General features: G+C 36.3%; 1 protein-coding gene across 2 annotated transcripts in view; it reads right to left on the minus strand.

Moving 5' to 3' along the window:
* Nucleotides 1–18,720, minus strand: part of ddr2l (discoidin domain receptor family, member 2, like) — a 99,381-nt gene that overhangs the window by 12,935 nt on the left and 67,726 nt on the right. For both annotated transcript variants that reach the window (XR_012406711.1, XM_073951970.1), the window contains exons 11-14: nt 17,979–18,183; nt 16,085–16,329; nt 3,338–3,465; nt 1,367–1,564 (exon numbers count right to left, since the gene is read on the minus strand). Coding sequence is in view for 1 of the 2 variants with exons in the window: in XM_073951970.1 (XP_073808071.1) it covers nt 1,367–1,564; nt 3,338–3,465; nt 16,085–16,329; nt 17,979–18,183 (776 nt within the window). In the remaining variant the exon portion in view is untranslated. The remainder of the gene's footprint in view (nt 1–1,366; nt 1,565–3,337; nt 3,466–16,084; nt 16,330–17,978; nt 18,184–18,720) is intronic.

Raw genomic sequence — 18,720 nt, forward strand, 5'->3', positions numbered from 1 at the left:
GTTAAACTTTCTGGCCCATTTACAGCACTGAAATACATTTAAAAAATTAAACGAAGAATAGACTTTGGTCTATTGGTGTGTGTGTGCGCCATTGCATGCAAGTTTTCTGTATTTATAACCACCTCAGGGGATATTGGGGGTCGCGAGTCACTGGTATTGTTATTTTAGGGGTCGCGTGCTGAAAAGTTTGGGAACCCCTGCCCTAGAGGACTAAACCCCCCCCGCCCTAAAGAAAATCCACATGACCAGAAGTGAAGAAAAGTCATTTCTAGGGGGTGGGGAAAGTTATGATATTTGATTAAATATATTCAGAAATTTTTTTTTAGCTCCGCCCCAAATGACTAATAGGCCTTGCCCTAAATAACAAATAGCCTCACCCTAAATGACTGATAGCACCGCCCTAAAGGACTACTAGCCTTGTCCTAAATGACATATAGCTCTGCATTAAATTACCAAAAGCTCCACCCTAAAGGACTAATAGCCCCTCTCTAAAGGACTGATAGCCTTGACCTAAATGACATATATCTCTGCATTAAGTGACTAATAGCCCCACCCTAAAGCATACCTGCCAACACTTCTGTTTTTCCCAGAAGTCTCCCGTATTTCAGACCCATCTCCTGCCCATCTCCCATAATGTTCCGTCTCCCGGAAAACTCCCGGAACTCCACCAACATCACCCCCCCCCCGTCCCACTCCTCTGCTTTTTGGTACAGTCCGGCTAGCTTTTTGGTTCTGTCCCCATGCGCAGCGAACCCAACAAGCAACAATCTTCGTAGCCACTCCTGGCTCTTCAGTTCGCGTGCACCCCCCATCCCCCTGCTCCTACCCCACACCAAATGAATATTAAGTGACTAATAGCATTGCCCTGAACTACTAATAGCCCTGCCCTAAATTACTAAAATCACGACACTAAAGGACTGATAGCCCCACCCTAAAATAGTTTTAGCACCGCCTTAAATGACTGATAGCCCAAGCTAAAGGACTGATAGCCACACCCCAAAGGACCAATTGCCCAGCCCTAATGGAGCGATAGCCCTGCCCTAAAGGACCGACAGCCCAGCCCTGAAGGACCAATAGCACCACCTTAAATGATTAATAGCCCTGCCTTAGAGGACTGATAGCCCTGCTCAAAAGGACTGATAGCACCTCCCTAAAGGACTGATAGCCCCGCCCTAGAGGACATCTGGCTCCACCCTAAAGGACAGATAGTCCCACTCTAAAGGACTAATGCCCCACCCTAAAAGACCAATAGCCCTGCCATAAAGGACCGATAGCCCCGCCTTAAAGGCCTTCGATTTGACCTTCGACTTGGCCGTGGCGGCTATATATAGAGCTCTGTCTGCAGATGCAAGTGTGTTGTTGGCACCTGACGGAGGGAATGTTGTTGGCGTGTGTGAGCGTGCTCTCGATCTCTCTCTGGGACAGGAACATGTTAAGGTCTCCGTTCTCCATGTATTCGGTCACCATGCAGAGCGGGTCCGAGCTCACGCAAACACACAGCAGCTGAATGATGTTCGGGTTATTCAGACGAGACATGATCTTTATCTCCTTCAGGAAATCATTCCTGTACAGAAAACAAATAATCCAGGGTAAGGTCTAAGGGTAAAGGCCAGCATTCATCAGTAGACCAGTATTGATGGATGACAATAACTTATAACATCCAGCTGTAACTACAATACTTTCTGGAAATCATTACACATATATACAGTACACACACACACACACACACACATATATATATATATATATATACACATACACACATGCATACATACATACATATATATATATATATATATATATATATATATATATATATATATATATATATATATATATATATATATATACAATGTTAGGCTAAGCTAAAAGCTACATGGCAAAAGTAGCTAAGCTACATCAAAGCTAGTTTTGCTATTTTGATTTTTAAATCAAAGCAACTTAAATCCAAGTCAATCATATCTTAGTGGTCAATAAAGTGTCAATGAAACATATGAGGCATAATAGTTCAGTTCAGCTATTTACAGTAAATATTATGCTGTACTAAACAGAAACACATTATAGTATATAACAGCTTAAAACAAAAAATACAATAAAACCAGGAGTTACACAATTAAAATATTATCGTTATTTATAGTAAAGGAAAATACTTAGCAATGAGCATTATATTGTATGTGTGTGTATATATATGTGTATAAACTGTATATATATGTGTGTGTGTGTGTGTGTGTGTGTGTGTGTGTGTGTGTATATATATATATATATATATATATATATATATATATATATATGAGTGTATGTATATATATATTTATATATGTATATATATATAGTTTACTGTAGTAAAGGCTAAAGTATACTATGGTAATTACTATTAGTTCATGATAGTTGTTAATGATACTACATTTTGTGGTGTAATTCATTAATTAAGAGTTGTAAACACACACATATATCTATATCTATATATATATATATATATATATATATATATATATATATATATATATATATATATATATATATATATATATATATATATATATATATATATATATATATATATATATAACTCCTCTCCCTCAGTCATCTTTCAATCAAACAAGTTTCTTGTGTCAGCCCAATGATTGTTTGGCAAAGTCATTAACCAGAGAAAGGTGGCAGTACAGCAACAAAAAGTTTGTTTTTATAAGAAAGAAGAAGACATTATCATTCTTGCCATCATATGGATTTACTTTCATCGGCTAGACACCGGTCTCACAGCTCTGTGAATGTCAGTGCCGTCATTTATTAATCCGCGATCAGCAAATGTAGCTTGTGTGGATGCGACTACGCTACTTGCTTAAAATAATAGCTTTGCTACTGAGAAATGTAGTTAAGCTAGTAGCGTCACTACTTGTAGCGATGCTACTGCCCAACACTGTATATGTGTAAAGGAAAGGAAAACATAAACTATATATATATATATATATATATATATATATATATATATATATATATATATATATAATGTGTTTTTAATTTTTTATGTATATTTTATTTAATATACATTTATTTATTTTATATATATATATATATATATATATATATATATATATATATATATATATATAAATGTATATTAAATAAAATATATACATATAAAAATAAATAACACATTATATTTATATATATATAGTTTATGTTTTCCTTTAACCTATTATTTGTTTCTATATATGTGCCAGACCATTTTTTAACAACCAATTAATACACAATACATAATCCTATGTGATCTTATATGACATGACTTCCTCACTCCATGCCACAACTTTACTGTCAAAAAGTGGTGTTTTTTCCAGACCTGGCATTGCTGGTGGCATCTGCTCTGAGCTGCTTCACTGCTACCAGCACTGGCCTGCCGTCCTGCTCCGGTAAAGGTGCACCTTCCCCCAAAAACTCTGCTAATCCCTCTGCCTCACACAGATGCACCTGAAAACAACAACAACACGAGACAATCAGCGAGAGAGAGGATAAAGAGAGCTGATAGTGATTAATGCATTGCATTTTTCACAAAAATATTAACCAAAGCATTGACAACAATAAAAAATGCTTCTTAAAGCGACAGTTCGCCCAAAATTTAAAATATCTTCTTTTGTGTTCAACAGAATAAAGAAACTTATAAAGCTATGTAACCACTTGAGGATGAGAAAATGGTGACTAAATGTTTATTCTCGGGTGAACTAATCCTTTAAACACCAATTATGCAGGATCATGTGACACTGACACCTGGAAAATTCAGGAATTAATTAAATTTCAAAACATGACAATAATGGCGACGCAGTGGTGCAGTAGGTATAGAGCTGTCGCCTCACAGCAAGAAGATCGCTGGTTCCAGCCTCAGCTGGGTCAGTTGGCGTTTCTGTGTGGAGTTTGTATGTTCTCCCTGCGTTCGTGTGGGTTTACTCTGGGTGCTCCGGTTTCCCCCACAGTCCAAAGACATGCAGTAAAGGTGAATTGGGTAGGCTCAATTGTCTGTAGAGTATTAGTGTGTATGAGTATGGATGTTTCTCAGAGATGGGTTGCAGCTGGAAGGGCATCCGCTGCATAAAACCTATGCTGTATAAGTTGGTGGTTCATTCCGCTGTGGCGACCACAGATTAATAAAGGGACTAAGCCGAAATTAAAATAAATGAATGAACATGACAATAATTTAAAATGCTTCTTAAAGTGACAGTTCACCCAAAACTTAAAACTTTTGTCATCATTTACAGAAACCGGTAACCATAGTATTAATTTTTCAAACAATGGAAGTCAATGGTTACTGGTTTTCAGCATTCTTCAAAATAGCTCTTTTTGTATTCAACAGGATAAAGAAACTCATAAAGCTATGTAACCACTTGAGGGTGAGTAAATGGTGACTAAATGTACTTTCTTTGGGTGAACTGATCCTATAAACATCGAATATGCACGATCTGGTGACACTGACGACTGGAAAAATTCAGGAATAAATTACATTTCGAAACATGACAATAATATAATATGCTTTTTAAAAGGACAGTTCACCCAAAACTTTTGTCATCATTTACAAAAACCAGTAACCATCCATAGTATTTAGTTTTCCCACAATGGAAGTCAATGGTTACTGGTTTTCAGCATTCTTCAAAATATCCTCTTTTGTGTTTATTCATTCATTCATTTTCTTGTCGGCTTAGTCCTTTTATTAAAAAGGGGTCGCCACAGTGGAATGAACCGCCAACTTATCCAGCAAGTTTTTACGCAGCGGATGCCCTTCCAGCCACAACCCATCTCTGGGAAACATCCACACACACATACACACACTACCAAACCGGAGCACCCGGAGGAAACCCACACGAAGACAGGGAGAACATGCAAACTCCACACAGAAACGCCAACTGAGCAGAGGTTCGAACCAGCGCCCCAGCAACCTTCTTGCTGTGAGGCGACAGCACTACCTACTGCGCCACTGCTTCGCCCCTTTTGTGTTCATTTAAATCCATAATATTAGCAGTAGTGTTTTTACTGTATTTTTTTTTTTTTTTTTTTTTTTTTTTGTAATTCAGTTTTTTTTATTTCCGATAGTGAGAATATACAATTTTTACAATCAGATAACAAAATACTTTTAACAGATATAACCCCATATATATTTCCCACCCCCCACCCCATTATACGCACATCAGGAAACACAGAATAACTATAGTTTAGACCAAGCTGTTAGATAATTTCCATTAAGTTGTCATCCGTAGCATCAGATGAGGGTTAAGTGTCCAAGATTTCTTTGACGTTGCATATGTAGATTTTCCATGCCGTAAGAATGTCCACTTTGGCATGGTTGATCCGTGCTGATGACAGTTCCAGATATAGTATTTCCAATAATGAATGTAACCAGTGCTTAACTGAGAGATCATGAGGAGGTTTCCACCTTTGTACCAACATTTTCTTTGTAGCAGTTGAAGCAGCTAACCAAAATTTACGGACCTTTGCATTTAAGGGAAATTGAGAGTTATCATTCAATAGTAACAGTATAGGGTCTTTGGGGAAACAAATTTTTGTAACTTTAAATAAAATGTCCAGTACCGAATCCCAAAGTTTTTGTACCTCCGGACATTCCCACATCATATGTAAAAAGGTATCTGGACGCTGTGGTTCACAGAACTTACAATATGGATCTGGAGATAAACCTATGATATGTCGTATACGTGTGGTTAAATATGCCCTGTGGATAGTTTTAAAATGAATAAACTGGTGATTAGGGTTTGTGGAAGCGTGGAATGTATTATGCCATACAGTTTCCCAATCGATAGTTGTATTGGGTCGAGACATATCAGATAGCCATAGTCTTTCTTTTGAGAAACTATGTGCATTAATATTAGAAAGACAGCAGTAGAGATAGGAAACAGTTCCTTTTCTTGGAGCATTATATATCCATTTCACAATCGGGTGGGTATGAAGATCCTTACCCCATGGTGTCTTATGAGCCTTTAGTGCTGCCCTTATTTTAAAATATATAAAAAGAGTGTTGGGAGATATATTAAATTTGTTAACCAGCTCTTGAAAATCTAAAATAGATTTTTCTCCATTTATGTCTTTTAGTGTTAGAATACCTTTATTGGCCCATGATGGTTGATTAAAAGGTTGTCTACCAGAAAGTAGGTTCACATTGTGCCACAGAGGAGAATGATTATGCCAGGTGGTTCTGGAAGGAAAATAAGTTTCTACCTTTTTAAAAATTTGGAGGGTATAGGATAAAATAGGTCCATAGCGCAATATACATTTCCTATGGTTAAAGCCTGAGAACAGAAAGTCTTGCAGACGTGTTGGAAAAATAAGGTCTTTTTCTATTTCTTTCCAAGAACATTGCATATCAGGTTCGAACCATTTCACAACTGAGAGCAGAATAAATGACCAGTGGTATAATTTGAAGTTAGGGCAGGCCCATCCACCCTCTGTTTTGTTTTTTTGGAGAGTGGACCATTTTACACGGGGACGTTTTCCATTCCAAACAAATTTGTTTAAAATCGAGTCTAACCTTTTCCAATAGTTTGGAGGTGGAGGGAGGGGAAGCATGGAGCTTATGAAATTAATTCTGGGCAAGATATTCATTTTTATTGTTGAAATTCTGGCGGGTGGTGATGAGGGTAGGCGCATCCATCTCTGGATATCAGCCTCAACCTTACTGTAAATTGACATATAGTTTATTTTAGGTATGAGTTGTAAGGTTGGGCTCAGCTCAATTCCTAAATATTTGACTTTTGTTGATATTTTTATATTAGTATTATTAGTAACATTATGGCCAATTGGATTAAGGGGCATCAGAACTGATTTAGAGTAGTTTATTTTGAAACCAGAAATTCTTCCAAATTCATTTAAAGCTGTGAGGGCATTGGGTAGTGAATTTTGTAAATCTGATAGAAATAGAAGTATGTCATCAGCATATAAAGAGATAGAATGGACAGATGAGCCTAACTGAATTGGGGTAATGTTTTTACATTGTCTAATAAATTGAGCCAGTGGTTCTATTGATAGATTAAACAAAAGAGGAGAGAGAGGGCAACCCTGTTTTGTTCCCCTCTTAATACAAAAAGTGTCTGAAATAATTCCCACTGTAGTTACTCTAGCCAAGGGGTTAGAGTATAGAGTTTGAATCATCTTAATGAATTGATCGCCAAAATTAAAGTTTTTCAGTGTGTACCATAAATAGCCCCATTCCAAGCGATCAAAGGCTTTTTCCGCATCTATAAGGAGGAGGCCACTAGGTTTTTTCAACTTTCCTGATTCAGCTATAACGTGTAGTACTCTGCGGACATTATCTGAAGCTAAACGTCCTGTTATAAAACCAGCTTGGTCTGGATGAATTAATTTACTTATTACTGATTGTAGACGCTTGGCGATAACTTTAGCATAAATTTTTATATCTTCATTAATCAGAGAAATAGGTCTATAGTTGGAACATTCAAAAAGATCTTTTTCGGGTTTAGGTAAAACAGTAATTAAAGCAGTATTAAGATCTTTATGAAAATGGCCTTTGGTTATGGCCTTGTTTATTGTTTGTAGCCAAATGTGTCCCAGTAAGTCCCATAGTACTAGATATAATTCGCCAGGGATGCCGTCAATACCTGGAGATTTCCCTGTATGTAAATCCCTAACTGCATTATGTAATTCATCTAGAGTTATTTCTGAATCTAGGTTGTCAGCATCTTCCTTAGAAAGTTTTGTTAAGTTTAAAGACTCAAAAAAAATTTCTAAATGATCCGTGTTAGTTTGTATTTCTGAAGAGTATAATTTTTCAAAAAACTTCTTAAATGTTTTGTTAATATCTGAGGGGTTTGAGGTGAGAACCTGTTCAGAGTTTTTTATTGCATTTATATTAAAGCGTTGCTCATGTTTTTTTAAAGTGAGTGCAAGGAGTCGGCTCGGTTTGCTTCCATCTATGTAGTATTTATGTTTTGTGATGTGCATCAAGTATTCGGTTCTTTGTCTAAGCAGGTCATTAAGTGTAGCTCTTTCTACCTTTAATTTTTGTTGTGTTTCTGTTGCAAATTTCTTTTCTAATTCCCGCTCCAATTCTCCACACCTTTTTTCTAATGATGATATTTGTTGGAGGTAATTCTTTTTAAGCCTTGCAGAAAAACTAATTGCATTATTTCTTAAAAAACCTTTAATAGAGGCCCAAAACATGTCTTGGTTGGAAACAGAATTTTGATTAATGCTAATAAATTCAGTTAATTCTGATCTCAGTTGTGAAATATATTCCTCGTTTTTGAGTAAAAGAGTATTGAATCTCCATCTAGAGGGTTTGGTCAGTGTACTAAATTGCAGCGATGTTGTTATTGCATTGTGGTCAGAAATACTTTGTGGTAGAAATTCAATGTTCTTTACACATGAAAATATCATAGGAGATAGTAAGATGTAGTCTATTCTTGAATAGGATTTATGTCTTGGTGAGAAGTAAGTGTATTCTTTCACATTAGGGTTGAGCAACCTCCAGGTGTCACTCACGTTTAGGTCTTTAGTAAACCAATTTAATGCTTTTGAAGACTGGGGTTGTATCATTGGGATTGAAGGATTTGATCGATCTAAAACGGTGTCCATTACCGTGTTCATGTCTCCTCCAATAATAAGTGAATATTCATTATAGGCTAAAAGAGTTTTTGTAATGTCTGGGAAAAAAGGAGCATCATAAGAGTTTGGGGCATAAATATTGACAAACATTAGCTTCTTTCCTCCTATATTAGTACAACAATATGCCATTCTACCATTATTGTCTGATCCTAAATTTTCAATACTAAAAGTATGATTTCTTTTAAATAATATTGCCACCCCTCTCTTTTTAGAGTTATAACCTGAAGATACTATAGGGATATAGTGTTTGTTTTGTAATCGCTGGACATCTGCTATCCTTAGATGGGTTTCTTGGATAAGTGCAACGTCTATGTTTTTCCTGCGAAGATAATCTAAAAATTTAGTCCGTTTACTAGGAGAGTTTAACCCTCTGACGTTAAGAGACATAATATTCAAATTAACCATAATCTCTGAACATAAAGCTTTCACAAATAAACATGTAAAGATTGTAGTAGTAGGTGCAATTTAAACATAGAAATTTCGTGGATATATATGAAAAGAATATAAAAATTTCTGCGTATTTTATTCCTGAGTGCCCCACCCTTTCCCTAACCCCCTCAATAACGAGCGTCTGTGGCGATCGCGAGGCAATGTCTTAACACTATTCGCCTTCCAGTACCTCCTTGATATTAAACAGCTGAGGAACGTTACAACCATCAGTGTATCAGCATCAACTCTATTTAAACATGTAACAAGTTTTGAATTCGGGCTGTTATAAATCTTAAACCAAGAAACTTAGCCCCCACCTTGTCGACAAAAAAAAATAAAAAATAAAATAAAATAATAAAAATAAATAAATAAATAAAAATAATAAAATAAATAAATAAAATAAAAAAATAACATAACAAATAATAGTAAAAATATATATAATAATAAAATAAATAGTATTAAATAAATAAAAATAGTATCATGAATATCTAACCGTAACTTTAAATACCAATAAAACAAAATAATAATATTAATAGTAATAGTTGTTTACCGTATAATTTGGTCATTTAGGGGGCTAAGAAATGTTTCTAATCATGTCATTTAAGTGTTGATAAGTCCAATATTGTCTCCTTAATCGGTTTCCTCCATTGCCTCCTGGAGCTGAGGATATAAAGACCTGCGAGCCGGCGCTGACGTTGTTCGCTCCAGTCCCTCGATGTATTTCTCGGCTTCATCCGGCGTCTCAAACGAGTATTTTTGGCCTTTGAATGAGACTTTCAGTATTGCTGGGTAAATTAGAAAAGTTTCCGCACCTTTTTGTTGGAGTTTGGATCTGACGGCCGAGAACGCTTTTCTCTTCTGTGCGGTCGCGGCGCTGTAATCTGCATAGAATTCCAGACGCGCTCCTCCGGGTAGTGTGGGCTTTGCTTTACGTGCACCTTGAAGTATGGCCTGCCTGTCCGGATAACGAAGGAGTCGAAAGATCATCGCTCGTGATCTGTTTGAGTTAGAATTCGAGTAGACTCGATGAGCTCTGTCAATCTCTATTGGATTTGAACGCCCTGACAGGTCCGGGATCCATTTAGGGAGCGTTTTCTGAAGGAAGCCGATAGGGTCGTCTCCTTCCATTCCCGCAGGTAAGTTGACCAGACGGATATTGTTGCGTCGTGAGCGATCTTCCAAATCCGTGCATTTTCGTTGTATTTGGTCAAGCTGAGACAAGCAATGATTAGTATCTTTTTTAGTTTTGCGAAGGTTTCCTTGTAGATCATCTACTTTTGATGTTATCGACGCCATGTTCTTACCCAGAGAGCCTATTTCTTCTTTTATAGCTCGAAGAACAGTTCCATTTTCATTAATGTAGTCATTGAAAGGAGCAAGAGCGGACTTTATTGCCTCTGTTAACATGCCGAAGACCATTTCACGCAAGGCTTCCTGCTGCGCTTCGATTGCATGGCTGACGATGGAGGCCACGTCGTCATCAAGCGTTTTTAGTCGTTTGTTTCCTGTAGCTTGTTTTTGAGGAGACATCGTCTTTTTACTAGTTGCCATTCTTTAGAAGGAGTTGATGTTCTATTTTAATTAGGAATTTATCCTCAATTTGAAGAAAAAAAATGTTATAATCGGAGGTATTTGTAAGGAGCTCAGTGCCGAGCAGCCATCTTGCAGCGCGCGCCACCGGAAGTTGACTCGTGTTTTTACTGTATTTTTTGCTGCCGTCTTGAGAGATGTTTTTCATAACATTAAAAGTTTTCCCCGAACAGTACTGTACATCATGGCACTGTCTTATTACTACTACAATCTGGTACATTTCTGTGGTCACAGTAACAAAAAAACAAGGTCAAGCGAGTTAAAAAGTATTAGTAGTGCTGCTGCACTAAATCCTTGGCTCTCACTCCAGATTTCCAGTGTTTTTCTTAATAAAGCCATACATGAGTCACGTGTGGTCGCTAATAACAGGGTTTTATGGGAAAGACTGTAATTTCAGCGATCAAACATCCGCTATTGCAGCACTGTTTGTATAAAACAAAAGTGTAACTCCTATAATATTAGTGGCTGATGTGGATCTACAGCACATAACTCCAGCTGTGCAGCATAAAATATAGTGAAAACATCCCTGACTTTTGTATTAGATGAAAAGAGTTTTAAAGTACACTATTTTATTGCATGGGTGTCAGGGTTCTGCCACTCTGGTCTTGTAAATTCTTGTTTTAGTGGCAGAGTCCGGACACTAGCTCTGTCTAGTCCTGTCCTGTCAAGCAAAAACTGAAGAGCGGGGAGGGGGGCGTCGTTAGGATGTTGCGGGAAAACTGAAGACCGGTTAGGGGAGGGGTTGTTGCTAGGGCTCTTCAGATCACATTGGAAGGGCACTTTCTATTCAAGACTAAAAAGGGCATGTGCACTGAGCCCTATGTGTGCACGTGCCTGGTGAACGTGCTTAATGTGGGTGCGTAAGGTCTTTGTGTGTTTGCAAGTGTGCGCTCCCATCCGGGTGTTCACGTTCGTCTGTCTACAGCATGGCGTTTCATTCCCAGCGTCTCAGTCCAGTTGGTTTCGGTTGGCGCTGGGATGAAACATTCACGCTGCGTGTGTGTTTTCATTCATCGTGTACTCTTGTCTTCCGTTCAGTGTTTAGCACGTGGTGCGTGTTTACATGGACCGCGTGCTTGTGTTGTCATTTAAACACTCAGTAAATGAGCTCTCTCATTGGCTGTGTGTTCCTGTCCCGTTTTATGTGAGCACGTGGCTTGTGCTATCTCTGTGTCATGTGCTTGTCTATTGTCTAGCTCCACCCTTCTTGTTAACCCATTTAGTTAATTGTGTTCATCTGTTTGTGTGTTCATTTACTTCTGTTTATATTCTCCTCATGTCTGCTGTTCTGTGCTAGTTCGTCGTCGATCTTTCCCTGTCCTGTTGTGCCCAGCCCTGCCTTGTCTTGCCAGCCCAGTCAAGTTTGCTTTTTGCCTTTTGATTCATGTTTTCCCCCTCGGGGTAGTTTGTTTTGCCTTCGGGTTTTATTTTATAATAAATAATTTTGTCTGCAATTGAGTCCACGCTTCCTCATTCTTCCCGAACTGTGACAATGGGAGTGTTGTAAAATTAGACATTTTTGGAAAGATGTGAAAGGATTGATAGAGAAGATGCTTTGTTTCTTATTTTATACCCTAAAGAAAATCAAGCTAAAAAATTCTAAATAAATATTTATAAATGGGCGGCATGGTGGCTCAGTGGTTAGCACTGTCACAATGCAGTAAGAAGATCGCTGGTTTGAGTCCCAGCTGGGTCAGTTGGCATTTCTGTGTGGAGTTTGCATTAGGGATGCATTGATACCACTTCTTTACAAACCGATACTAGTACGAGTATTTAATTTGTGTACTTGCCGATACCAAGCACCGATACTTCATAGATTTGGTTTCAATGAAGTTTATTTGTTTGTCTTTTGTTTTTTTTTTTGCCTGTAGCAAGGATGAACACAAAAATCTTTTAACAGAAGGCTGTTTCAAGCCAAAAATATACACACATTGTTGATAACCCTGCGAATCCAGACCTTATCTATTAATGACAAAGCATGGACATTTAAAGGACTAGTTATCCTTCTGCTTACATGCGTCCACGACTTCACACATTTCACAAAGTGTGTGCACTGTAAGTTATCTTATGGAGTCACTCTCTTGACATTGCATATTGGGGATGCATAAAACCCTTTTGTGCGTGATTCTTTCATATTCAAAAGTCCTGAGTAATCCGCTGGTCAGGTAATCCAAAAGTAGGCTACTTAATGTTTAACTATAGGTGGGTTGCGGGGAAGATGAGATCAATAGCCATAAATACGCAACGCATACTCTTATTTTAAAAATCACGCGACCATCATCTCACAATGTCTATTAATAAATAATCTTATTTTTTATTAAAACAAAAGCGTTGGCGCAATAGCCTAGTGCAGTGGTTCTCAAATTTTTTTCATCAAGTACCACCTCAGAAAAAAAATTGTCACTCCAAGTACCATCAAAATGAGCAGTATTGAAATACAGTAGCGTGGTAGGCCTAGGAAAGCAGCTACAACTCTGCTCAGTTAAAAAAACGTGACAGATTACCTCAGAAATATAGGCTATATGTCATATATGGGATATTATTTACATTATTTTTGATACATTTTGAAATATATGTAGCATGTACATGACATATTTCATTCCTCCGTGTACCACTAGAGGGAAGTCCGCGTACCACTAGTGGTACACGTACCGCAGTTTGAGAACCACTGGCCTAGTGGTTAGCGCACAGTAGCACTTCAAGGCGTTCCGAGTTCGAATCCTGGCTCGAGGACATTTTCCGTCCCTACCCCCTCTCTCTCTCCTACTTCGCTTCCTGTCTGAAATACTGTCCTATCCACTTATTAAAGGGCAAAAAGGCCCAAAAAAATAAAAATAAATAAATAATAATAACAGTTAAAACAAAAGTGATTTAGCACTGAAAAGCTAACTGAAGAGAAACAAGCAACCATCGCAGCAACCGCAGTGAACACTTTTCCCAAAGTTCAGCTCTTCTTTTTTGCACTTGATTATTATGCGTTTAATGTTAAAAATTTAAATTGAATAGGCCGACAAGAGTGTATCCTGTGTGCGTGCGTCTTTTTTCACTAAAGCCGCTCTCTTCAAGACCAAAAGTTGCTTCGTCTGTCTGGCAATATTTCGGCTTTTAATCGAATGAAAAGTTAATTTAGATGAGCCTACATTCGAAAATTGTATTAAAAGTAACTGCGACGTGCGGCCACACATCGAATCTGAAGTCTGACCTCATCTCTCTCTCGCTGTCATCCAGATGTCGATACGTAGACGCCACACAAGTCAAGTTGCAAAACTGAGGCCGGTAACAGCTGACAAGCATAGAATACAGCACTGAAATGAACAGGCATAAATGTCTTTGAGCCAAAAAATCTATTTGTAGGATATCTGTAAAAACGCAATCAGAGCCAATGTTATGTAGAAGTTGTGTCGCCTAATAATTATATTAATTCTAATAAAATGAAAACCAAAATAAACAATTCAATGCATTTTTATTTGATAAAAAATATACATAAATGACGAGAAGCTTTTATTTAGCCTGTAGTCTTTAGATTTTGACAATGTTCAATTACTTAAAATTTATTTTTATTTTTTATTTATAGTTTATGGGCCCTTTCATACACTCGGCGCAATGTGTCGCAAGGCAATTGTGGTTTGCTAGTTTCAGCTTGGCGCAAGAGTCGTTGGAATACACGCTGGAATACACGCTATTATGTCATGACCGTGACGCAGCTTCAAAAATTCGTTTCAAACCGGAAGTATGAATTTGCTTGAAATAACTCAAAAACAACCAATTTACACTTTTTAGTGAAATATAGGTGTCCTAATAGTGTTTTTAGCAGTGTGGGACACATATACGACTGTCAACAGCTCAAAAAATGTGTTTTGGTGTTTCGTGACCCTTTAATACACACAAGCAATATGCAAATATATTTACATATGAAAAATAATTAAAATATTAAGGATTTATATAGGATATAATAAGAATATATATAGGATATAAATATAAAGGATTAAAATATTACAAAACATATTATTGTCTAGCCAACATAAATAAAAAAAAAACACTGCCTTCATGTCTTTTTCATCTCGGGAGGCTTTTTCAGTTCATTCAATTTGCTTTTGTATAATGTTATTATTATTAGCAGTATTATTTATTATATGCATATTAATATTTATTTTATTAAAAACAAGCTTAGATTTGCCCACCTGTCAGGTTTTAGACCATATGGGGCACAGCATGTGTTTTAGGATATAACTCAGGTTTTTGAACACACTTCGTTATTATTGTTCATTTATTCGTTTGCTGGAAATTAGAACTGAATTTAGAAATAGTTTTGAAACAAATCTTTGCGCTTAACAAACAAAATAAATTATTTATAGGCTAATTGATGTCTGTGCGTACAGTACAAGGTTTTCCCATCCACGAGAGCGAAAGTGAAAGTAGATCATTTATCTCTTATTCTTGCACTGCAGATGCTCTGTTTAACTGTTTTCTTGCTAGTGAAATGCTTTGCTTACTTTGCGTCATGTAAATGGCAAATGCGCCATGGCGTGACGCAACTGGCTCTTAAAGGGAATGGGAAATGAGACTCTGATTGGTTTATTCTCAAAACACACCTATGACTCATTAAGAAAATAAGCTCAACCCTTTTAGACCATGCGCACCGGCACAAAGCGGATTTTTCCGCCCTTAAATTAGCAAAAGTGGATTCTGACACGCCCTGAATGCGTTTGCGCCCTGCGCTTTGCCCTATAAATATAATGAGTGCTAGCTTGTTTATTGCATATTCGCTTTATTCTTCAGTAGCCTATATATTTGTTAATAATGTATTTTATAAACTGATAGTTTATAAGGACTAAGCTATTAGGCTAATATATAATACATTAGGCTAATTAATACATTAAGACATTGAGGTCAGGTAGGACAACAAATCACGTCCATGTAGTGAATTACTGTTGAGTGGTATCGGTGCGTGGTATTGGCCTTTCATGTCTGATATGAATACGAGTATTTTAACCAAGTATCGACCCGAATTCGATACTGGTATCAGTGGATCCCTAGTTTGCATGTTCTCCCTGTGTTGCCGTGGGTTTCCTTCGGATGCTCCGGTTTCCACCACAGTCCAAAGACATGCGCTATAGGTGAATTGGATGAACTAAATTTGCTGTAGTGTATGAGTGGGTGTATGGGTGTTTCCCAGTACTGGGTTGCTGCTGGAAGGGCATCCATGCGTAAAACACATGCAGGTATAGTTGGCGGTTCATTCCACTGTCGTGACCTATGAAATAGAGACTAAGCCAAAGGAAAATGAATGAACGAATGATCAAAATTTCACAGGAGGGCTAATGATTTAGCCTTCAGCTAAAGGGGAATAGTTGGTGGTTCATTCCGTTGTGGCAACCCCTGATAAATAAAGGACTAAGCTGAAGGAAAATTAATAAATGAATGAGTTTATGTGGTGATAAAAGCTCACCTCTCCAAACTGCCCCTCTCCCAGTTTCTCTCTGAACAGCAGTCTCTGTCGAGGGAACTCAGCCACAGAGATGTCCTTCCGGGTCAGGGAGTCGACGGTGAGTGCTGGGACCGAGTACATGTTGCTGCCGGTGACACCCTGCAGGCTGATGATGTCTGTTTCTGCATAGTGCGGTGCGCTGCTCTGAAAACTCTGGTGAGGGGTGCAGAGTGTCACATCTGGCTCTGCGTATCCTCCACTACAGGCTGAGAACACACACACACACACACACACACAGATTCAGATACATATATATTTAATTGTTAACCATCATGTCAAAATTTAGTCAACTCTGAGAAAAAGAGGAAGAAACAAGAGACAGAAAAGCAGAAGATAAGAATGTATTAGCATCAACAACATCAGTCATTTTATGTCAACCAAAACACTGAGAAGTGTTTGGGTATGAGAAATTGCAAAATAAGTAAATAAATAAGAAAGAAAAAGAAAAAAAGAGCAAAAGAAAAGCAAGCATCGACTCTTACCCTGGAAACAAGTCCAGCAGTCTGGTAACAAAGTCAGATTGAGGATAAAGGCTGCAAGGGAAAACTAGAAAACAAGACTAGAGGAGGAAGAAAGGAACGAGAGCATTGACAGGTACAGTACAGTAGCATGCAAACTGTTGAGGAAATAAATGTCAAAACAATTGTAAAAGAGTGAAACAGAGAACTAAAGGAAAAAACAAAGAAGTTCGTTTCAAATAAGGACACCATGGAGAGGTGTATTCAGAACCTGGAAATGGTAAAAAACCCAGGGTAATGTACAGGAAACACTATGTTCCTACTTAGGAATAAAAACTTGATTTTTGCTTTAGTAAGTCAGTGTTTGCACAGCAATTAAGATCTAATTACACAAATGAATAAATAAATCTGTATGTTTTTACATTGATATTTCCTAAAATGCACATATTAGATTGATTTCTGATGAATTGTGTGACACTGAAGATTGGAGTCACGCTTAAAATTTTATTACAGAAATAAAGTACATTTTAAATTTGAATAAAAAAATAGTATATTTTACATAGTATTTATGTTTTTAATTTTGTGTTAATTTATTCATTTAATTATTCATTCATGCTATTCTTTATTTAATGATTAATTTATTCAATTGTCCATTTAATTATTTATTAATTCAAATATTCATTCATTAAATAAATTTTTTTTTACTTATTAACTTTTTTTTAACTTATTTTAACTTTTAATTTATTTATTAACAATTAATTCATTCAATTGTTCATTTAATTATTTATTCATTCAATCATAAAATTATTAATTTAATTATTCATTTCATTCGATCATAAAATTACTCAATCATTTATTCAATCACTTATACAATTATTCATTTAATTATTCATTTCATTCACTCATACAATTATTCAATCATTTATTCATTTACTCATAAAATTATTCAATCATTCATTCATTCAATTATTCATTTAATCATTCGCTCAGTTGTTCATTCAATTATTTATTAATTCAATCGATCAAAGTAATTCAATCAATTCTACAATTATTTATTCAACCATTCATTCAACTGTTCATTAAATTATGTATTCATTCAATCATGAAATTATTAATTAGAATATTTATTTATTCAATCATTCATTCAATTGTTCATTTAAGTATTCATTCATTCAATTGTAAAATTATTAAATAAATTATACTTTCATTCATTCATAGAACTATTAAATCAATTATTCTTTTATTCTTTTATTCAATCATAAAAATATTCAATATTTTTCCAGCTGCAACCCATCTCTGGGAAATCAATCAATCATAAAATTATTAATTCAATTATTAGTTCTTGTCAGCTCAGTAGGGTTTAAACTTGTTTGTGTGTGATGATGAATGGATGGTACCTGAAGTCTCTGCACTTTGAGAAAGCTCTGGAAGTTTGTTCCTGAGCGCAGCAGGGTCCTGATACTGGGGGTCCAGCAGGAAAATCCTCTCATACGGAGGGTCGATGGAGACTCGCGGAGGCACTGGAGGAGTCTGCAAGATAATGGTGTCACTGCTGGACGACAAACGCACAGCCACCTCCTCCTCCAAAATACGCCTTGGAGCCTGACACAGAAAGAGACAGACATCAGCATTACCACCTTTTCCAAAAGATAAGACTCATTCTATTGTACACTGCTATACAGCCTACATTGCTCCACCATCATTTCCCAATTCCACATATAAATATATATATATATATATATATATATATATATATATATATATATATATATATATATATATATATATATATATATAAATATATATATATATATATATATATATATAAATATATATATATATATATATATATATATATATATATATATATATATATATATATATATTAGGGATGTAACGGTATCAGAATTTCACGGTACGGTAATACCTCGGTATGAATGTCACGGTACGGTATTTATTGAATCATTTACAGGAAAAAACAAAACTTATGAAAATACTCCAAAAAAGTGCCAAAAGTGCCAATGACATACAAATTAGCCATCTATCTGTAAGCTTTGAAACAGGAACTTCAATTTTAATAACAAAAATATATTAAACCATGTAAAAAAATTAAGTTTCAATTTAGTATTGTTAAAAACT

Source organism: Danio rerio, chromosome 5 (genome assembly GCF_049306965.1).
Source record: "Danio rerio strain Tuebingen ecotype United States chromosome 5, GRCz12tu, whole genome shotgun sequence".
Classification (NCBI taxonomy): Eukaryota; Metazoa; Chordata; class Actinopteri; order Cypriniformes; family Danionidae; genus Danio; species Danio rerio.